Source organism: Temnothorax nylanderi, unplaced genomic scaffold, assembly GCF_030848795.1.
Source record: "Temnothorax nylanderi isolate EJ_2023f unplaced genomic scaffold, tnyl_v1.0 TNYL_tig0025_pilon, whole genome shotgun sequence".
Taxonomy (NCBI): Eukaryota; Metazoa; Arthropoda; class Insecta; order Hymenoptera; family Formicidae; genus Temnothorax; species Temnothorax nylanderi.
Window position 1 is genome coordinate 1,772,796 of NW_027249087.1, and position 24,121 is coordinate 1,796,916.

A 24,121-nucleotide genomic window follows, 5' to 3' on the forward strand; every position below is an offset into this window, starting at 1 on the left:
ACATACAATGTGTTGCTTATAAATAACATTATAGAAAATTTGTAATTATAAGCTTGCCAGGCCCATCATACTGTTAAATATTGAAAGATGAAATTTAAATCAATACCTTGAGTTAAATAACATTTTGTTATTTTCAACTACCATGTGTGTCGAAATGTACGAAACAGTATCTATGTTATTTTAACTTCATTGGTTAAATTATTGTTTCAGTTATTAACGATATTGAGGATTGAGCAGTGACGCTCGACCTAGAAGAATGGTTAAAAGTTAATTACTCAAATTGAGTATAATTTTGATACTATAAATTTAACAGTGCGCAACCTTACAATTCTGTTTAGAGATAAATCCCAGCTAGCAGAAGCTTTTAAAATACATCTGAAAAACGTTTAAAAAATTGTGTCGTCTTTTATAAATGTTTTTGTGATGTACTTAAGACTTTTTTAAGAACTTTCTGCTAGCTACGATACTTTTAGAGTATCACGTGGGAACTAATGTGACACGCTAAATCTGATAAACGCATTAATAGAGCATAACTGTATGAAATCTAGTTATATGTATCGCGCGCTGTCTTCTGACTTCTATTTTGGCGATAGTGAAGAAACGTAAGAAGAAGCGAAACTTAAAAAGACTAACCGCCGCGCCGTGGTCGAGAACGCTCCCGTTCCTCGGCTTCGAGGAAAGGCAGCGGCGCGTGTTGCCATTAGAAATTGATTTCCAGTTGCTAGGATACGTGGCCGGCTTGAAAGCGCCCACCAGCACCGGCGAGGCGAGCATGCCTGCTTACCTGGCGGTCAGTCGGCTGCAAGTTGCGCGGCGCAAGGTGCAAGCATGGGCCTGCCGGACATAGAGACCATACCCGGTAAAACGATTTAAGAGAAAAAAAAAAAAAAAGATAGCACTCACACACATGAGAAAGAGAAAGGGAAAGAGGAATTTTTTTTCCACACGCACGCACGCACGCACAAATTCGTCACGCACTTGCAAATTTTATGTCATATTCTGGATCACCGTAACGCCGGCCGCGCGGCGATCGATCCCTCGAACGACGGGCACAGAGCACCCCCGGCATTATTAAAACCCCCGCCGACGTGTGCCCCTTGTTTCGCCCCGTGCCGTGTCCGCGTGAACGGCGTGAACAAACTAAAATCGATACGTCTCGCTGCTATCGAGCGATCGCGAGTGTGTATACTTATAGTCGCGGGATTCACCGTCAGTCACTCGATGACAAATGATAATTGGGGGGGGGGTCGCGAAAATTGCAATTACGCGATTTAAGTTAAGCTAAGTTTCACGAGCACTGTATACACAGCTTGTAGAATGAAGAGACGTCTGCAATAATCGAGTTTTTCCCTTGCAAACATAGTCAACGGCACGCAATTTATTCGTCAAATAAGCTCGCAAAGCCTCTATGATTATTTAGTCGGCGCTTTAATCCCGCGCGTGGCGTTGAATGTCCTCAATAGCGGACAGTAGCTAGTCGCTTAGGAGCGTGCCGCTACCAGCACAATCCGGTCGTTAATCGGCTAATGCCACCATCGTGCTTCATGCGAGTCATACGCGTGCATTCGTACTCATGCATTAACTTACTGGCCGGCGTTATCGCGCGCTATTATTGCAAGTTCGATAAATTAGCTGGGACAAAAAACTCCCGTTCGCGAGGATGCCACTTAACTCGTCTGATAAACTCGTACGTTTTTGTAATAACGGCGCGTCTCAAGTTGCTCGTTCGATACGTGGTAAAGCGGCATGAGAATGAATTAAACATGAAGCGAGACTTGTTACTTCTACCCTAATATATCCTGCAATAATATTTCTTACAGATGTAACGCACGTTGTTATCTACAGATATTCACATTTTCTTGTAAAAAGAATAAAATTCTATCTTTTAAATTGTTTGTATTTTTGGATAGAATATAGTTTCTTAATGCACACATATGGTATTCACCGGTGCCTTCGATATGACCTAGTCTGCTTGCATTTTGAATGTTTTACATATGAATGAATTGCTATTCGCGTAGGATCGCTATCGACTACCGTAGATTATATGTATATATACATACATTGCTTTGCCGAGCAATTTGGCGGCTATTAACCGACCTGTGCATGGGTCAATAACCTAGGAAAATATGCGAACCTCTCGAGGACTATTAATCTCTCATGAAGTAGAATACGTTTGCTTTTGTCTTTCCATAATTTTATGATTCTTCTTTTACAAGTCAAAAAATTATGACATTAGTATAAATAATATAGTTTAATGTCCATTACTATCGATACAGATTAACTTCAATTTCGATTTAACTTATCTTTTATCTTTTTCTAATTTTTAGAACTAGAAAAAGATAAAATTAAACCGCGATTAAAATTAATTTATATCGATAGAAAAGGACATAGAAGATGCGAAAGAATCTAAATACGATATAAGATCAAAAAAATTACAAAATTTAAAGGTAATATTTAAAGAACTATGCAAGCTAAAATTTGAATGAGATTTGAGAATTAATAATCTGCAACGTTGAGAAAATCTGAAAGTTTTGAAGTTTAAAGCTTTAAGAGAAGATTTCTAAAGGTCTCTGAAGAAATACTTTCAAGGTAAGATTTGAGTACTATAATTGAGTATTACAACTTACAACTTCTCATTATAATTTTGCAATATATTGAAAGAGCCTTTAGCAGGATGATGAGATGGTTCGTGTTGTCCAATGAAGGACAGATGCGTAATGAATTATGCAAAAGGCCGCCGTTTGAACTTTTGATAAGCAAGACGTAAGCGTAAATCTCGAAGGATTTATCGCCGGTTTTACGTTATTGACCTTTGTAAAAAGAGACCGAAATACCCTACCGTTAATCTCGTGTTGAGACGGCATTCAGTGTCTTAACGCCTTTCCGGTCCTTTTTACTTCACGTTGGCTTTTAAACCTAATTTATGCCAAGGTTATGCAGCGATAAAACTTAACACTCAACCGTAGCTCGTTACCGTACTCAACATATTCATAACACTCCACTGACTCCACCCATTGTACGCAGAAATAGAAAAATCTATAGACGATTCCGGCAATTAGCTCTTCGAGAGACTATTTCTGTACTGTATTAATGCCGTTACCGTGAACATTAACATACATAAATAAACGTAACGATTCGACAATGTCTTTTCCTGAAAACAATGGTAAAGTGTAGATCGATTTTCTAAAGGAAACTTTAAAGATTACGTTTCCTATACATATATGTTAGCATATACTTGATGAATCTGGAAACATTAAATATACTTCTGTTCAAGTCGGAGATTAAAGATTGCTACAATGCTATAGCTTCACATGCAAATACATCAAATACAGATATACTTATAATGCATTTATAAACTTCGCGAAAGACTAATCTGCAACGATTGCAATCGAGCATGTTGCAAACGTTGCAATAAATTTTCAAAGATAATAATAATAATAATAATAATGACGATAGCGACGATAATATAATAATAATAATAAAATAGAGATGTAGCCTCAAGTACAGATTTATATTAATAATAGAGAACTTTAAGCACAAATTTTTACTCAAAACGCAGTTCTAAAAAGAAGTTCGCGTAATTATTATTTCAGAGCAAAAATTTAAGGCCAGGATCAATCAAATATCAATCCAGAAAATCACGTGTTTCAAAGATAGAAAGATCGATCCATTCTGCCTTCAATATTTAACGATGTATCGATCTTTGCACGTTGTAGAGACTGGGGCGGTGTTCACGATCGGCCGTAGCAGATTCGCGGACAACATTGCGTCGCATTTTTTTATACGCAAGGATCCGGTTGTCGTCATTGAATGTGGGGATGAGCACTCTGCCGTTGTTTGTCGTAAGTATTAAATCTGCTCCTTTACAGAGCAATTTATAATCGATCAGCCTGAAAAGTAATCAACGGTCTAATTGCAAGTTTAATTCGGTAATCAAATATAATCCAGCAGTAGGTTTAGATACCATATTGGCTCCAAATAATTCAAACTCAACTTGAAATCGATCTAACATGGATTATCGGAAAGAAATAACTCTAATAAAAAAGAGAGTGACAATACAGTTGGTTATACCTTTTATTGAATATCGTTAATCAATGCGAGGTGTAACGTTGACTGTAAACCATGTATTTATAATGAGCAATGTTGGCAGACAAAGTTAGATACTTACTAATAAACAAAGACAAAAATGCTATCTTTTTTCTTGTTTTTTTTTTCTAAATTTAGCAAAATATTATCTTGTTCTTATACTTTGCATTATACAGCCCGATTTTTATCGACAAGACGCGTTAAAAATCTCGAATTTTAATAATAACATTTTGAAATTCATGGGCTTTATAATGCAAGACCGTATGATGATTCTGCGTGATTTACAGCTTCTGTAACATGCTATGTAAAGAGTATATACAGTTCAGCTATGCTTACATAGGAATATCCACTGTCCGGTAAATCGATATTGAACACGCAGCGGTCGGCGTAGCCGACATTGTTGGTGTTATTAGCTCAACGCGTTCCGATGAAATATGTTGTATTTTTGTTTGCCTTGCATATAAAAGAAGTCTTGCTAGTAAAAATAAAAGAGAGGCTATAATTAATAGTAAGAATGACGTAATATTGTCTCATAAATTCCTTAATTATTCACTAAATAGGTTAATATTTTATTTATCTTATTTGCGATGCAAATTTTATTTTGCTCGTTTTCTTTATTGCTACCCAAGCGACAAAAAACGAATTTATGTATTTCTCGCCATTTCTCCACATAATTTCTCTGATTCTTTTTGGATCTTGAAATTTACTTGCATGAGCAATTGCAATGCTGTCCGTAATTAAAATGCTTAGTACCGTAATTAAAATTATGTAACTATATGTGTTTACTGCTCGTGGATTTATACCTCTAGGTACTTTTAGATCCTAGATTCCTCGAATACTTATGTTACGTAAATGCAATTCATCTTAATGTTAGCTTGATCTAAAGATTATCCTAATGTTAAGGGGAGAGAGATAGTCTCTGTGAGATTATAATCTGACTAAATGTATTCTTCAATTTTGCTTGAACTGCCTTGGTCTTTTTCTTATTTCAGAAACCGGCAGACTCTTTGTTTTTGGCAGTAACGATTGGGGTCAACTGGGTCTGGGTCACAAAAACCATATTAGCAAACCATCGTGTGTAAAAAGTTTGTGGCCACCTTATTGTAGCAGCAAAAATTTTAACACATTGGCTATCGCAATGTATTATTTATTCCGCGTATCAACAATATGCCAATATATCAAACAATATAGCATAGTTTTTCGTAAACTTTTATTTTTATGATCAAATATTATACTACTGGGTTATATATGATATTATACTACTACGTCTCTTACGTTGGTAAAAAAAAAAACAGGCATTCCTGATGAGCCATGTAACTGTCGAAATAACTAACAGTATTTTGCTGATGGAAAGATTATAATATAAAATAAGACGTAGTGACACGTGCCGCGCGCCAGGTGTTTACACGGCATCTTATTGCAAATAAGGTGTGACACGATAGCCAACGTGTTAAATATTAACACGTTCTACGTTCTACGTTTAAATGCTGCCATCTTTCTCTTGTTAATATATCATTAAAAATAGTTTCTATATCAATAAAAATATTGGTGTTTTTTAAAGCCACTTCGTACGTGTCGGAAATCAATTTATAATCATTTATAAATGTCGAAGTTAATTTCTTTAAAAACATCCGTTCTAACGAATTGCTACTCGTGATTTTAACGAGAGTCCAATGTGTTTTAGTTCTGAAACCGGAAAAAGTCACGCATGTGGCATGTGGGAGAGCGCACACCTTGATATGTACAGGTGAGAAACGAGTGATGCGTAGACGAATGTATATCATAATAGATATACGAAATATTTCAATCGCACTTTCTCTCGCGATAATAAACAAATCTATATCGGTTAATTTTTCTCAATACAACAGATATAAGGATTTAAATCGTGAGAAATAAAAAGTCAGTCTTCGATTAAATAATTGGCTCTCTATTTGCCAAAGCAATAGATCGTAAAAACACGATCGATGTCTGGAACACCCCTCATACGTATGTACATATAGCTGTCATTAGCAGATGCGAGGTATTAAGTGAGCATGCCGTTTCTATATGTGGCTTTGCGTGTCACGAACTTCGGCGAATATTTGCCGAGTCATTCAACCTCAAACTTGTTCTCGTTTGAAGGGATCAACTGGATAAGCACTCTCTTAAATGGCACGCCACTTCGCTAGCTTTCTAAGTAGGAATTCGAAATGTTAATTTATCAATCGATTAAAGTTGCTTCAGGCAAATAGCGAACATATTCCTACAGCTAATTTTATCAGTCTATCTTAATTAACTCTTTGTGAACGAAGGCTATAGATTATTTCTCACGGTTCGCTGCAAAATGTACAAACGGCTTTTTAGTTAATAAACAAATTAAACAGTTGTATCGAAATGGTTTTTTAGGAGCTCAGAAAATTTTCGCGTGCGGCAGCAATCAAGAAGGTCAACTGGGTCGGGAAAATTCCGCGATAGGTGACAGCTCCAGTTCTCCAATCTTGGTCTACGATTGTGGTCTCGCTGGGCCCCGGATCGTCCAACTTGCAGCGGGATCGCATCATTCGATGGTTCTGACGAGCGACGGAGGAGTTGTCGCCTGGGGAAGCAATCTGGAGGGACAGTTAGGATTGCCAGGGATTTCAGGTTTGGTTAACAAGCCTACGAAGGTCCCCATTCCCGAACCGGTGAAGGAAATCAGCGCGGGATATTATCATTCAGTTTTCTTGACTGGTAATGCGATGCTCGATGACAATACTTATTTCTGATATAACAGATTATATAATAGTTTGAAGTATATATGTAATACACACACAAATGAACAGAAACATATTTATATTTTTTTTCTACGTAATATCTTTTTTCATACTCGCTTAGAAGAAAAAAGATAAAATAATTATAAGATGTTGAGCCGGGAAAAATAAAATAGAGTTCCAAGAATCCGTCCAGGTATTCTGAGACGTCACAGCACACTTTCCACAAGATAAAATCGCTTCCGTTACAGCCACGCTTATAACGACTCGCACGAGCACGAGAGGTTGTAAAATACATTAGCGTGTATATAATTCGGCGACATGACTCGTTTCCAGAAAGCGGACTCATTTATGTCTGCGGCGAGTCGGAAAGCGGTAAACTCGGAATCAACATCAACTTTTCTACGCAAGTCGCACCGAAGCAGATGCAATTACCGGCGCCGGCACTTCACGTCGCATGCGGGGGTCATCACACACTCATACTAGCAGGTTGAGATCGATAGAGTTTGAAATCGATATTACTTTGAACGCTATATGTGTGTTTGAACGGCGTGTATTTGCGGATCTCTCAGCGGCTAGAAATTTCGATTTCATATTTTAATTTTTTTTTTAATAATAACACAGCCAAGTGATTTTGCAAGATTTATAAAAATTGACTATATACATTTTTAGAAAATGGCAATATTTACTGCTCCGGCAGTAACGCCAGCGGGCAACTCGGTATGGGCACAAATGTTAACGAGATACACACGCCAAAACTTCTTTCACGCGGGACTCTTCAAGACGAGAAGATCGTCAAGATCGCTTGCGGTGAAAGTCACAGCGCTATACTTACTGGTAATTAAAATTCTGCTGCGATCATCGTGTTCTTGAAATCCTTAAACCCCTCGTCGGTAATTACATTATTTATTAATAACAGAGTCCGGCAAGCTCTTCACCTGTGGCGACGGCCGACACGGAAAGTTGGGTCTCGAAGAGAACGAAAATAACGTTCACGAAGTAACATTCGCTGCCAAATATCAGGAGCTCTTCGTTTCGGATGTAACTCTACTTATCAATTTGAATAAATATGTATGTCACACTTTTTATCGCGTTCTAATTGTTTGCTTATTTTATTTTTTAACTAATAGGTTGCTTGCGGAGGATGTCATACGATATTAATTGGTCGAAGACATGAGATAGATTATCAATCACGACGGCAATCGGACTCGATGGTAAACGCAACTTAAGTTATGCACAGATTCGCGCGTGGAAAATAAATTATTAGTCTTTTTTTTATTATTTAAATTAATGAGACATGTTTATGAGTCTCTTATCGATTTCAGGAGCAGAAAAATAGTTCTCTACCTCCTTTAAAGCTTCCTATAAACATGCAGAATGAACATCGAGTGGGCAACACGGAGAAATCGACAGATGAAAAGGATGATTCACACCATCCAGATAAAAATAGTGAAACATCTGATATTAATGATACTCAAATAAATGCTTCGAAAGATTTATCAAAAGAAAATGCAGATATTGTTAATAACGAAGAAATGTTATCTTCAGCGAATGACGAAAAAGTCGCGAATGTGTCTTCAGAAATTACTCCAGAAAGCTCGCAAGAAAAAGATCAGCTCGATGATGAAGGCCATGAGAATAAAAATATTGAAAGCAACGAAAGTAAAGATATTAGTGAAAATGATGAAAAACAAGAAAATAATAAAAATATGGAAATGGCAGCGACAGTAACGCAAGACGTAGAGGAATCATGTACAAAAACAGAAATCTCGAGAATACAGGAGGAAGAGGGACAGAAAACGACGACGAACCCTACACCACCGCCGAAACCACCGAGATTAAAATCTGGAAGTGTTGAAGATACGAGCAACGGAAAAGAATCTTCAAAGGAGAACGAAGAAGATGAAAAAGAAAAAGATGACGAAGAGATAAAGACCAGCAACGAAGAAAATTCAAGTGCAAAATCAGCTAGAAAATCGACATCAGCAATTTCGAGGAAAACCATAGAAGCTATCGAGAATTCCATAGAAAAAGTCGAAGAAGTCGAACACGCTGACGAACCGGAGAAAGCGGAAACAGACGGCATGCAGGACGATGCTGATGTAGTGCAATCTCCGCCGCCGCGAATAGGTAAAACAAACGTCTTTTTTTTTTCAAAAATTAAATAAAAATTTACTATAAAATACAATTAAATTCAGGAATAAAAATTGCGCAATCGATTATTGTTTTCTAGCTAAAATGGCAAAGCTGTTTAAAGGAAAACGGCAAGAAGTGCAGAATGGATCTAAGAATACAAGCAGCGCAGCGAATCCGAAAGCTAAGGTACAGCTGAAATAAAACATATTTTACAAAGGATATATTAAGTAATATAAATTTTTTATTTTACAATAAGATTATTATTAAATAACTTTCTTTGCTTTCCAGTCGAAAACGTGCACAATCCTGTGATCGAAGAAACTTCGAAGAGACATTACAATTTATTATATTTTTATAAAAAAAACTTACGATAGAGGTTCGTCGCTGGGACCAAAACATGATGGAACCGGAAATTTCCGATAATCTATATCAAGACGCAAACAAGTCTTTACCGACCGATGGATTTACATAGAATTAGCATAGGTCGTATAGGTATTACGTCGATTTCTTTCATTTATGTCGACGAAAAACTTGAATAAAAAAAACCGATTACATTAATAACGTTCTTGGGCAATGTAAATATATAATTCACGCATAAGAATTAATTGATTCCATTATAATGAGAAAGACGCATAAATTTACATGCTGTATAATAGCATATAAAGTAACGTAGGTAACTGCTGTACAGTGATATCTGGATAAACATATTTTATTAAAATCCAATTACAAAATTCCGTTCTGGCAATAACAAGTTTACCTTACACTGTTTTTATCTTCGGAATAGATTACAAGTACTAAAAATGTGATACGCAGTCGCATTACGTCCACGATGTATCACTCATTTGATTCGAAACATGTTTAACTTATAACGCACCGACGTCGATCAACATTAACCGCAATTATCTAAATTTGCCTTTTCAACATTCTTCTAAAGCTAGAGCTGCGCTCCTCTCCGATCGTTTAACCGAAATTAGCTTTACGCAGATACATGTAGCGCTATAAAGTTGTCGGTGCAACTGACCTTACTTCTAATCGACGTTGTTTCATCATACGTTGGCGGCGAATGGTATACTTAACATACGATTACTAATATTGCACTAGATTTTATGGCCGAGTACGAGTGAGACACGTTGAGAGGAAGCATCGTCTTACGCCGCAATCATGCCGCGATCGCTACTAGTGAAAGTTTCATCCATTCACATAATTGCCTGTTGAAGCTTCTCCCCTCGTTGCTCTCTATATTCAAGTGCATATTGCATATTATATATAAATAAGGACGGAATCACAGACACAATAACATATTTAACATGATCTTGGGATCTTTCGCGATACTGAAAATTATATCATCAGGTAATTCCTGATTATAGTGTATCCATAAGCGCCCGTCAAACCCCAAAAGTTTTGTCTTTTCTTCCATAATTAATAATGGATAATGCTACTGTATTACACTTCATTATTGCTATAAAGTATTATAATGGTTGTATGTTACTTTCACATATTGTGAAAGATCATGCATGGATACACGTACATATATATATTATATATATATATATATTATATATGTATATATTATATATATATATATATATATATATATATATTCTTTGGCGAATTTGAATTCCATTAAACAACGAAACTTTCCGCGGGTTTCAACTGAATAAATCCGTGTAAAATGAACAAGACTTTTTACATATACGAAATACAAACCAATTTCGGCTGCGCGTATTTCGTAATTGGTTAATTAGTCCATCTAAACCGTCGAAAGCGAAACTTTGGTGTACGCAGTCAAACAAAACGCGTTTTATATTTCACCATGCCATACCAATTAATGACGCCTAGCTTAAATTTTTAATGCCGATTTTTAAACAAGATAAATCAGCCATCTCATATTAGATGACAATTTTACCATATACGTACGTTATAATTCTTGTAATTTTTTAATCCCGAAATATTAAAAATTTAAATACTCGGAATGCTTAAATCCAATTTGAATTGGATATGTGATGATATGTGGCTCCGAACATTTTAAATAACTAACGCCGAAGTTTTCTGAATCTTAACTATACAGTCTAGACATACAGCACGTATAGTTTCTGCTTCTGTTTGGTGAAATTGTAAAACCGAATACATCCTAAATAAAAGGCTCGTAATCTTTCAGTAAGTTGCGTAAAGAAAAGTTGTATAAGAGTTCTTAAGATATACTTTATTAATGATTAAAGTCTTGATAAAAAGTTCTTGTATTCTTCGCGCAAGTCCTGTATATCCCGCTAAATACCTTAAATTACATATTAATTAAAATCCAAGTTAATTACATTCTAAATTACTTAGATTCTAGATGTCCCGGATTTTAAGTGCCTTGAGTCATGCGTTTTAAATCCTAAACATCTCAGATCTTAATTGCCTTAGTTCCTGAGATTCTTGAATTCTGTTTAACCCTGCAATCCTAAATTCCTTCGATAATCATCAGATTTCGATCCTCGAGAGAGCAATAAAAAAAGAAATTCGTTTTGTCCCTCCAACGAATTTTTATTAATATCGAGATTAATTTACTTCACGAGAAATCGAGACTAGGCGTCATTAATTATGCGCTCGCTCTATAAGTAGCATGAGCATTTCTAATATACTAGAATTCACGCACAAACAATGTCCATCACATCTCTATAATGTCCTGCTTCTCGTCGATATCGTTGTTGCTTAGCAAAATGTAGGAGTCCCGACTCGCCAACAGTCGATGCTGGCCATTTATCAAGAAGGACGAGCCTCTCCTGATGGTCCTCTTGCCGAGCTCGATCGCCTCGTGCGCCAGTACCGGACTATTGTACGCCTTCACGAACACCGTAATGATAATCATCAGTCCGACTAGAATCATGCCATACGTCAAGCAGGGCACAGCGATGTCGGCGAACGTGGTCGCCAGGTAAATCCACCGCCTGATGGACGGCGTGAGCTCCTCCATGCCTTCCTCGACCCACATTATCGGGAAGACTATGTCGGGAAAATTCGCGACCACCGCGATATTAGGCTGTCGTTCTACTTTCAGATTCAACTGGACGCGAACCTTCGCTTCGATCGGTACCCCTAGTTTCTATAAGGAAATAAAAAAAGGAATCATGATTATCTTAGATCTTAGGCATGGTATTTTTACTATTTATATATTCATATTTTAAATTATTAATGTCAATCTTAACAGACAACCAAATTAATTATGTTAATAAAATAATAAAGAAAGCTTGACATATCTAGGATTTGTAGGATTTTTTTCTATGCTTTACTTACTGGCTGGATTTTGAAATATGTTCTGTGCAGTTTTTCGACCGGCTTGAGTCCATCAATAGCATCTAACAATTTAGGATCCGTTTTGTAAAAATGTGGAAACGAGAGATATACTGGTGCACCTGAAATAAAAAGCATAGATGTTAATAAAATTCGAAGAATGTTCAAGAATTCTATTAATTTTGTAAAACCTGGAACACTTACTGTATTGACATGGACTAATATCCTGCAAGCCTTGCGGAGGGCAATTGGCAATGCCGTCCGAGCAGAAGCATTCATCTTCGGTAGGCGCTGTTTCGTTCGGTCGACCGAAAAGTACATCCGGCGGAGTGTACAAATCCGCTTTGATGCCCGCCTTCTCTACCGGGCCGCGATATTGTAACGGCAATGTCCTACAGAGATCCTTGTCCCAGACGTGAATGATGTCCGCACCAGTCCGGTCCCGCGGCGGAAAAAAAGATCCTGCAAAAAGAACATTCCAAATTCGACAGTTCAATTATATTTTACTGCGTAAAATTTTTTAGCACGTCATTCTGTCTTATGAAATAAAGAACGGCTTACCTTCCGAAGCCGTAATGGAATTGCACGGTGCGTTTGGCCAGTACGGCAAATGATCGAGCCCGTTCAATCGATTTATCAAACCGAACTCTTTCATATCCGTGTGTCCAGTAAATATCGTAGATATCTCGCTCAAGGTACCGTTTCTCTACAATCAGGGTTTCGGTTATAAATTGCTAGACAAGTATGTTGATTTGACGCATACCAAATATTTCACAACGACCCAATTACTTGGATAAAAAGAATATAGAAAGCAAATATGTGAATAATTATCGCGTAACACTTACTCCGAGAAAAAGGCCCATTCTGCTCATGGGCCGTCTTGTTTTGGGAAGAAATTTGTGACCAAGGCTAACTAATGGGTCGTCGTACCCGAAGACTAATTCCTGCGCAGTTACAGGAACGAAGGGTTTCATGTGCATTCCGCTCAAGAAAATCGACAATCCCATTGTGATGATACGAGGGAGACTCTTGCTTTGCGTCGAAAGTGTCTACAAAGAAAAGAAGTATTTACGTATACCTTTAAATTCTTGATAAGTGCTCTTAATTATACCGATTGATAAAAATGTGTTTTACTTCTACATTGTAAACTCACCAGCAAAGGTATATTCGGCACTATCAATTTGATATCTCCATCTAAAGACATTTCAGGCACAAAATTTAAAATTTTCTTATGCTGATAACTAACCGTTCCGTTATTATGGAACACGATGTTAACTTTTTCCATATCCTCTCTGCAAAAAGTATTCAGTTTTCTCATTGATTAGTGTTGTCTAACAAAGCTGCGCCTATAAATACACAATCCGGATTGTGCAGACAGTTTGCAGACTTACATGAGAATGTTAATGGAAGATGTTAGAAAAATTGAAAACCAAAGTGAAGTTAAAAATTAAACTGAAACTAAAGGTACGTAACCATTCAAAGAAAAAATATATTTGAATGCGATTTTTAGGACCCTTCGATTGTCTCAGCACTAAATACTGTAAATAGACTTACCGATATACGAACGGGCCAACTTCCTGGAGTTTCGGCTTCTCGTTATACTGCAGGAAACCCTCCGTGTTGGTTACGTTAAATATATAGACTTTGGTCAATCGAATTACGCCTGGCTTCTGCCAATATTGAAAGGAGAGCGAGCCGTTCCATAGTCGTAGTTGCTGGAAAAGCAGCAGGTGAATTGCCGATATTATTACCAGCATATATACACGGTTTCTCTCACATTAAAACTGCAATTTGTACACGTGCACGTTTGCGTTACCTTTAGAGTAATTTGTCGTGATATTTTTATGCAAAATAGTCGTTAGTCAACTCGAAGAGAAATGTGATCAGAGTTTTTATAATATTGAGAAAATTGGATTATTAGCGAGCAACGTTATTTCGCATCGATCATTTCGTGAAGCACCTGGTATTCTTACATGGATAAGTTTTTGTATTAATGAGAGATAGACATTTGAAATATATTGGCGATTCATATAATTTCCGGAGAAATAAAAAATAGAAGAATAAACACAAGTTTAATAAGAGCTCAACTGTTTTCTTAAGATGTGGGAAGTCACTTTCATTCTTTGTATAAATACAGATTGCTGTTTTTCTCAATCAACAAGGAAATGTACGGAAAGGGAAAGTTTAAGAACGGAAATAAATTTCCACTTATGTTGCAAAACTTGTAGCAATTAAGCAACAAAACACGGATTAATCCAATCGCTTTTCCGGAGATTGATCTAATCTCGCGGATAGTTGAAACGTTAGAACTTGTGAAATAACGTTAGAAGAAATCGCGTAGAGAGTCTGCGTATTAATTTTTGCTAATAGTTCCAACAATAAGTCGTACATTTGACTCCAATAATTCGTTAATTGTGATAATTTATAATAATACTAATGATATAATAAGTCAGTTTTAATATATTAAAAGAGAGTTATTTATCACAATCTCTGAATTAAAGTTGTGCAAATAGCACTATTCAAACAAAAATTGTAAGAATATATTTGATTCATAATTGCTGTACTGACAGTCATTTGCATATGCAGGCATAAATTATCTGCAGACGACATATATGGATGCGTAATATGGCTTTGGACAATGAAAGACATTCGCGAAGGTATTTACTGCGAATGCTAATGCACTTCGCACAAACGCATGCTGTAAAAAATATTAAGTATTCATTGCGCGAGACTTACTTTGTCTAAATATACTAGTTTTATCTTAATATAATCTCACATCATTAAATTCGAAAGTAAAAACAGAAAGCAAACTAGAATACAAAAACAGTTTTACGATCAAACACGATTAAATTAATAGATAATCGTCAGCAAAATTGCAAATTTCAAAAATTCAATATAAGTTAATTTGTATCTCTTTTATCTCTTCTCTTTCTTCTTTTCAAAGATGATAAATATATACTCGTTGCAATTTGTAAAATATCCTGACAATATAAATAAAAGATTTTATTACATGCTCATGTAATATACATGATTTTTTAAATCTTCTTAATACCGATAAATAAGTAAGTACACAGTTTTTTAAAACGTCGAGCGATGACTGTATTACATATGTATGAGCTATCGAATCATTTTACGATTGTATGTACTCAAAGTTTCAGACTTACTTTCAAGAGGAGGTAATCGACCCACGGTATGCTACTGAGCACTATACCGATCGCAAGTGCAAGAAGACCTAGGCAGATCGCTGCTATCCTGCCTGCAAAAAAAAAGTGATAGTAGCGTTAACGGTGCAGGTGTCAAAACGCACCGATGTTAAATGTACGCATATGCTCAATGCATGTTTGCGCAAACGATTTTTTTTAAATGAATGTCGACACTATAGGTACCCAGTATTTCTCATAGAACAAGCATTGACCTACATTGAAAATTAGTGCCGAGTATCAAGTATTGCCGACATTGTGTGTGAATAAAATCTATAGATATGTTCTTTTCATTGATAATTTGCTTTTCAGAGAAACTTATATGTCATTTTGAATTTCGAAGAATTATTAAAATAAGAAACGATGTGTAACTCTTATTTGGTATACTATTACTATTATAATTATTCTTTTGTGCTGTAAATAAAATCTATACATACGTTCTTTCATTGATAATGCTTTTCAGAGAAATTTATATATATTATTTTGAATTTTCGAAGAATTATTAAAATAAGAAACGACGTGTAACTCTTATTTAGTATACTATTACTTATTCTTTTGTGCTGTAAATGAAATCCATACATATGTTCTTTCATTGATAATGCTTTTCAGAGATACTTATATATATCATTTTGAATTTCGAAGAATTATTAAAATAAGAAACGATGTGTAATTCTTATTTGGTATGTTATTACTTATTCTTTTGTGCTGTAAATATGACACTTTTTCATTAACAAAAATTGCCATTCAACTATTAAAAACTTGCTTATTTGAGATGATTGTATAAGATAAACCAAAATTACTTTTTGCCAAGTTTTTAACAATCCAATTTCGTCCATATATGCATGAGGAAATTATATTAACAAAAACTAAACGAAGCACGTAGATAACATGGAGAATATATTATGAAACACGTTTCTCGTGGCAACAGTTTAAGATTAGAATCAAGAGATCTTAAGTAACATCAAGGTTTGGTTAATCTATATTATCTTTGACTACTGCATAAACATAGATTTATGTATATATAATTAGATGTCAAATATATCTATATATTAATCGGAGAGTTGATGGTATCTTTATTATAATTAGTTTTCAATTACATTTATATTGTGTTATAATTTATATTGTATTATAATGTATATATATATATAAATTCTATATATGTAAATCTATATATAAGAATGTATAATGTCCAGAGACCTTTGTTATTCTTATGCTATGACACTTCGCAGAAATTTCTATAATAATTAGATGATTATTAATGTAGTGCTTTAATGTTGACATGATATCGTGAAGTGCGTATTGTTAGTAGATGACGTCAACATTTCTTGCAACAAATTATGTCTTCTTATTAATGTATAATAAAAACCTTTATTTTGTTCTCAAGTCAGCGCGTGCAGCGTTTCGACATGTGTTTCACTTGCTACATCGATAATTAATATTATTATGAACTTTAGATTCATTATAAAAACAGACAAACAAGATGTCAAATATATTGAAACGTTAAAAGAATTGGTAATTGCTGACACGTGAAATAGCTGGATATTAAATATAAATAGGATGCGTTCCGAAACTCGACCGGACAACCTTTCTGTCGGCGAGCGTACATATAAGAACATATTAATGTGTAAAACTAGTTAATTGACATTGACCGACTTACATTTGCATATTTTATTCATTAGCAAACATACCATTAATATCGATATGATATTTTCAAATTTTCAAATTGATTCCTTTGTCGGAAATCAAATGTATTGTATCAGCTATGCGTTAACTCGAGCGGTTCATTATATAATTCTTACGAGGTTCAGCATCATTGGAAATTCTTCATTGCGTATAAATCGGTCAGCATGCTTTCACTCCCGAATTAAATGTAGGACGCTAATGATGCAATTTTGAAATTGCCATCTAAAGCATCGGACGCAACACATACTGCACATTAAAGTGCAATATCGTGGAAAATATCCTAATGTTAAACGTAAATATCATTTACGGCCGAAAAAAAATGATAGAAATACTTATACATTGTTCGGTTCTTTCCCAATCGACCGGTGCTGGTAAATAATTTTATATTACATTTCTTTCTCTTTCATTCTGTCTCTTTCCTTTTTTCTCCCTCTTTCTCTTTTTCTTTTTCTCCCTCTTGTTGCGAATGAAAATAAAAATACAAAAACAAAAAAAAAAGAATTTTAACGATCTTGCCTCTTACTCTCAATTTTGTTAATGAATACGAGCCTTCAAGAATTTTCTTGGTCAAGAAATTTGATGCCGGTGGCATTCAATGACGATCCTCAATGACCTTGAGTTACTCAATATTCGAACAGAAGACCTGTTTACACGTGTCGAAGGCGAATTATTTATCCTGAAGAATAATATTAGCGGAAACATTGTAGTAAATAGATAGGCTAAATCAAGGCCGCTTTTTAATGCTTCTTTTAATCTTCATTTAACGGTTTATTATACTTTTAAAACATTTTATGTTGTCAATCGTCCTGTTATAATGTTAAATCGTCCTTATTCCTTCTTTGAACATCAGTTTGTCTTCATCTTCAGTTAGTCGGAATCTTTTATTTGACACAAATATTTCCTTTGCTCTCACTTGCACATAGCTTTCGATCCATTTATTCATGGACGCATGTGTTATAACTCTGTTGATTCAATGCTCCCCCATCAATTTGCAAATCTATTTTTTCTTAATTTACGATCAAGTACTAAAAGTGCAATTAAATAAACAGCAACCTCTATCTCTCCATTTCCATCCCTGTTATTTCCTACAGCGGAAAACATACACTGTTCAAATACCCGTAATACCCGCATTCTCTCTTTCACGATTTTTCACCAATTAGTTCAATATGGTATTGATGAATATTGCTCGACAACGATCATAATTTCTCCACGATTACAGTTTCTACTTCGCATAGCTTTTGCAACCGTTTCTCTCTGCAAGCAATGAACGCGGAGTTACGGAGGCCCATAACTTAACACAAATTAAGATTTATTTACGCTTTTGCAACCTTTGTTAAGAAAGCAAAAGGCCCATAACGCGTAATAACAACAAATATTTAATTTACATCATACAGATAATCGTATCAAACGTGAACGTTCTTTAAATCATTAACTTTTAGCTACCTTGAAAGAATTTTGTAAAATTATACGGCTCAATTATCAATTTAACCATAGTATCGATTATAGGAGCCGATTGTACGCGCGTGTATTATTGTGAGATATCATCTTTGGATCGCGTAGTGTAAATAAATCTTAGCACGAAGGCAATGAGCACCGCGATTGGAAGGGTCAACATCGCAAACGCAACGTTTGTTCGGCAATTTATAGTTCGCATACCAAGGAGAGAGTGCAAAATAACTCGCGCTGCTCACACAAAGCTACGGTACGTGGTATTTGTTAACCATGAGTGGTATAAATTACCTCGGAATGTTACGCAACACCTGCGATCTCTCCTTTCTCAGATGCCGGCTACTGACCAGACGTGCTGGCCTGAAGTTCGATTTCTTAATCTGACCTCGAGAAGATGCGTGCTTCAAAAGCGCGCGGATTGATCTCGCTTCGATCGAAGAGATACCCACGTTTTCGATATTCTGTAAACGACCGATTCTGGTGTTCCACTTGCCAACTAATCATTCGATCATTTCAATTCTACTTATTGGCATGTTTATATAAAAATAGTTATCAAAATTATTGAGAACCAAGAAAAACTATGACATTATTAATAATATTTTTATACACAAATTCGAAGTAATTCTCTGTTTTAATAAAAAATAAACAATTTTTTCCCCGATGCTATAGAGACTAACGATTGCTTTAAAAAATCTGCTATTGCGTTGCCTGAAGTTATTTTAATTTTATTGTATACCAGTATAAAAAAATAGGTTATCAATCATCGTCTGTGATCGTGAAGCTGATGCGGACAATATTTGAATGGCTTGTTACGTGAAATTAATTTGCAGTTTCTCAAGAACCATAAAATCATACAGTGCGAACATTATACTTGACCACCTTTAATTATGATAGTACGATGAAAGCCATTGAATATCACTTATCACGCTCTAACTACCGGTAATTGTACGAGCAATGCTTAACAGCTCATTGTTTCCCTCTTTACTGAGTAAGGAGCCGTTTAGTTATACGCTTGTTACATAACTCGCGGTTAACTTACATCGTAATCCTCATGGACTCTTGGCTCTATACCGCAAGCTATTACTTTGTATGGCAGTTCCGTGCGCCGGAAATAAATATTGTTGATAAACGCGGCTTTTTACTATACGTTTTTATACGGTAAATTTTTAGAGAAATTGTGAAGAAAACTTGGGAATCTCTTAAGGATTGAGAACCTGATGATTTAAAAATCAGAAAATAAATCTGCGTAACATCTGAAGATCAGGTTTATCGAAATACGAATATCTGATAGTCTACAGAAATCTGAGGAAGTTGAGAGTCGTTCAATTTCACTTTGTTAAGCCTTTATATCTCTTTATTTTCTCGATAGAATACATCTATTTCTTCAATAATCCGAAGCACCCGGTACAGACAATAACAAAAAAATTTTTCCTCGTTGAATTTCATTCCATAGCTTTATTTTGGGAGCGATATATAATCATAAGGGTACAAAATAAACTAATATTCCGATTTGTAACAAATTCAAAAATCTTCGAGAAGTGGATACAGCTAGAATGTATCATTTGCGCGAATCATCTGTTCATCGCTGTGGTACCGACCATTCATCTCGTGGGCATAACCATCTTAATGAAAATTACATGATCGCTTCCTTCGGTACGGAAACTGAAGATAACCCGTGGTTATCTCCAGATCTCTCGAGCAATTCCCCTACATCGTGTTCTGCGAATTATCTGCCGAGATGAAGGATAAAAGCGCACGTAAGAAAAAAATGATTTGTTAAAACTCCACATCGATTAAAACTAACTTTTCAACTGTTATTTAATTGGTATCTTTTAACTATTATTTCCTATTGACCCGTTGTACATACATTCGAAAAATTCGCGTAACTTAAAGCAGTCACGTTCCCACGTGACATTTACATTTAGTTGATAGGGAAAGAACAGATATCCGAAACGCGCCTGGAAGGTACATATGGATAGCGTGTGTCTAACGATGCACCAGACATCGGTGTATTTTAATCAGCTGCAGATCGACGTCCGCGTTCTTATGCGTTACGAGCAAGCAGCCGCACGTGTTACGTCGCGGATGCGGTAACGTCGCCATCGTGATTTCGGAGCCGCAGCATCCGCGCGGTGCAGCAGCGCGTACACACATGCGTGAGTATACGTGCGTACGCACGCCGTGAAGTTTCTCTGAATGTTGCCGGCGTCCACCGTCCACCAGCCTTGCGAGTCTTCCCCTCCCTCCTCTCCCCGGTAAGAGCGCAAAAAAATTCACCTCCCGACGAAATGCAATCGCGATTTTGCAATGACTCGCGCACGAGTGCGAGCACCGTACAGATGCAGCTGCATTGCCTGCGCGAGAAACTGTCCGTCGCCGCTAGAAAGTTCGCAGTTTGCGGAAAAAGCGGATATACCGCGCCGCCCGATGCGCGAAAGCTTACTACAATGTGCGAGATATCTCTAATAAGTATCTCCTTAACCCACTGCATGTAATGATTCCACGTTGAAATTTCTATTGACTGTCCATGCGTGGCGCAAAGGTATTATGAAAATGCTCGTGCATCATTACGGATCTTATTTGAAATACTTTTTTTTTCTACATGTTACTTGAAATTTCTAATTTACAGGCAAGGATTACCGAATAAGGATTCCTTGGCGGCATACGGCAGATTGCATATACCTACTATTAGATACTATTAGAGCATAACGTGTGATTCTCGTAAACATAAAACCAGTAGCCGCGCAACGTAGCCTACATACTTATCTATCATTTATACACCATGGCCTTTCTTTAAGTAGTATTGTATATAATACAGATTCTCTCTTAAAATGGATAACGTTAATTATCGCAACAGAATTCGAATCGAATAATCGTCGCGTAAGGATTCTATAAAGAGATACTTATCTATAAAGCAATTTACATACGTTACTTTCCAATTGCGCGTTGCTAAATGCCGAGAATACCAAACTGAAACGGAACATTATGTTACATTTTGTTCAGATTTCAGTCGATAAATTGTCATCGACATTAAAATTCATTCGGCGAAATGAGATTAAATTATAGAAAGTAACTAATAAATAATAGTAATTATAGTAAGCAGCAATAATAGTTTTTCAAAACAAGACTAATAAGTTGCATAAATAAAAACGAAATTTTGCTCCGAAAATCACAATCAATGTCTCGAAAATAACACTTAATTCGTATAATTGTCTACTTGCACTTTCCTTCCTAGCAACATTCGCTTTGCTTCATTTGCTTATTAAAGTTTATTTTCATTAGATATGAAACGATACGGATTTACACGTCCAATAAGACCGCGCAAGGCTTTCCGGCATATTTTTGCGCAATCTCACTAATACCGTAATAAAAAAAAGAAATGGAGTCATTGCATGCCACATGCATTTCACATGCACACTTGACATCGAACTCTCCCCGTAATTCTTAAGTGCGCTCGGAAATAATTCCTTTTGCTTGCCTATCATGCATGACGCGATAGAATATCATATCATTCGTGTCCCAACATTTTGCGAATAAAAGAGAGAGAGTAGAATTGTAAAAACAGCACTACGAAGGATTGTTTTTCGATGCGCATTTTACGATACACATGCTATTGACGCGAATATCATATTATTCGTGCCTCAACATTTTGCGAATGAAAGAGAGAGAAAGTAGGATTGTAAAAACAGCACTACGAAGGATTGTTTTCTTCGACGCACCTTTTATGATTCACATGTTATTGATGAAGATTGGCTCCTTTTCTTCTTAGCTAATTTCTTAAAATAAAGGTATCTCTTAAAATAAATTTTTATTTGCAAGAAGAATGTTTATACTATTTTTTTTGGTATTTTTAATATACTATAAGCTACATAAAATTTTAGTGCTAATTGAGAATTAGCTGTGGACAATGTTTCATATATATATTGTGTGTGTGTATATATATATATATATATATATATATAGAGAGAGAGAGAGAGAGAGAGAGAGAGGGAGAAAAGTGCCCTATTATGAGACAGGATCCTAATATGAAATATGTTAAGCTAAAAGGCCCTATATAGGCCTTATCTGTTGATCCCACCATGAAAAAACCCCGCCATCTCATATTAGGATCCTATCTCATAATAGGGCACTTTCCTCTATACATATTTAATATTAGATTCTAATAAATATTAGAAATGTGAAAAAAGAAATATTTCACAATAATTTGACAGTACATGAAATATTTTTAATTCGTGAAAAAAAGATATATTACTGGAATATATTAATAAATAACTCCTTTATAAATAATATATTGTTTTCCCTATTCATGATTTTTTTCTAAGTCTGAACAGGTAATTTAAAATCTGTAATATGAGTCTCTTATAAATGTCTCTTGAACTATCAAACCACATACATAAGAATCTCAGCAGTCGATATGCAAAAAATCAGAAAAATGTTCGCTGTGCATTATTGTATACATCCATAGACACTTGACATATATAAATGGAAATTATGACATATATAAATGAAAGTTGCATATAAATTTATACTTCATTAATTTAATCAAGCAGTAATTGCATTTGTTTCGATCAATAAAACTCTCATAATCTATACATATTAACATGGCAGGAGTTTATCAATAGTTAATTACGGTGCTATTGAGTGGAAATATTGTTTTCGACCGAATCTTTTTTGACCGATTACAGTCTGATGACTTTGGATTCTTCGTTAGTTTATGAGTTTAGCCAGCTCAAAGAATGAATAAAAATTAATGGATGTTATTCTCAGTGTACATAAGATAGACTAAAATATGAGGATACACCCACCCAAAGATCACATAATCCGCAAATTTATGGATTCGCTGTGATTTATGGATTCATGATACCGGATACATGTTCAGCTAATTAAATGAATGCTTCGATTGTGGAAGGCGGATCCGTCTGATTTTATAATGAACACGCCACTTAGTATGATTGCGTTTGAAATGTATTAATTAATAGAGTTTGAAATGTAAATAAACTCGATTTTGTGTCCTCGTACATATATAACGTAAAAAATCTATTGATTTATTGGCAAGTAAAGAAATTTGGACAAACAGAATGGAAATTGACAATTAAATATTTATGATACAACTAGCTTGATACTCGTGCTTCGCTATGGTATGTAACTACTTTAAATAAAAAATCAAGTCGATATCTCATCGAAGATGTTGAAGAATGTTAAGTGATATTAAGGAATTCGTGAAACATATTTTACCTCTTTTCACCCCCCTTGGGGTCGAACTTCTAAAAATCCCTTCTTATCGTTAGTGAGTGCTTACGTCATGGAAGAAATATACTTTCCGAATTTCATGTTTTTAGGTTTAGGGATTTGGACTGAGCATTGATGAGTCAGTCAGTCAGTCAGTCAGGACATTTGTTTTTATACAATATAGATTTATCAATATTACATGTATAATAATACACATGATCTAAAACCAAAACGGTTTCTTCCGATCATAGATGGTGTATACCAAGATGAATTGATACGTATGATTAAAAAAATCCAGAATACAAATCATCTGACATCAAAAAATAAGATATAAAT

General features: G+C 35.5%; 2 protein-coding genes across 2 annotated transcripts in view; one reads left to right on the forward strand and one right to left on the reverse strand.

Moving 5' to 3' along the window:
• Positions 1-540: 540 nt before the first annotated feature.
• On the forward strand, positions 541-9,685 carry LOC139769920 (X-linked retinitis pigmentosa GTPase regulator-like). Its single transcript, XM_071701457.1, is given in 13 exon segments — positions 541-824; positions 827-859; positions 3,717-3,842; positions 5,079-5,171; positions 5,771-5,833; positions 6,472-6,795; positions 7,152-7,304; positions 7,488-7,652; positions 7,735-7,856; positions 7,946-8,029; positions 8,141-8,945; positions 9,049-9,137; positions 9,240-9,685. Coding segments are annotated over 13 exon segments (2,133 nt in total). The 5' UTR covers positions 541-772; the 3' UTR covers positions 9,264-9,685.
• Dsb (debris buster) overlaps positions 9,173-24,121 on the reverse strand; it is a 37,030-nt gene continuing 22,081 nt past the window's right edge. Inside the window, exons 3-10 of the mRNA XM_071701458.1 lie at positions 15,389-15,480; positions 13,779-13,939; positions 13,378-13,516; positions 13,070-13,273; positions 12,786-12,930; positions 12,429-12,686; positions 12,228-12,346; positions 9,173-12,036 (exon numbers count right to left, since the gene is read on the reverse strand). Coding sequence (XP_071557559.1) covers positions 11,602-12,036; positions 12,228-12,346; positions 12,429-12,686; positions 12,786-12,930; positions 13,070-13,273; positions 13,378-13,516; positions 13,779-13,939; positions 15,389-15,480 — 1,553 coding nt within the window. The 3' untranslated portion in view covers positions 9,173-11,601. The remainder of the gene's footprint in view (positions 12,037-12,227; positions 12,347-12,428; positions 12,687-12,785; positions 12,931-13,069; positions 13,274-13,377; positions 13,517-13,778; positions 13,940-15,388; positions 15,481-24,121) is intronic.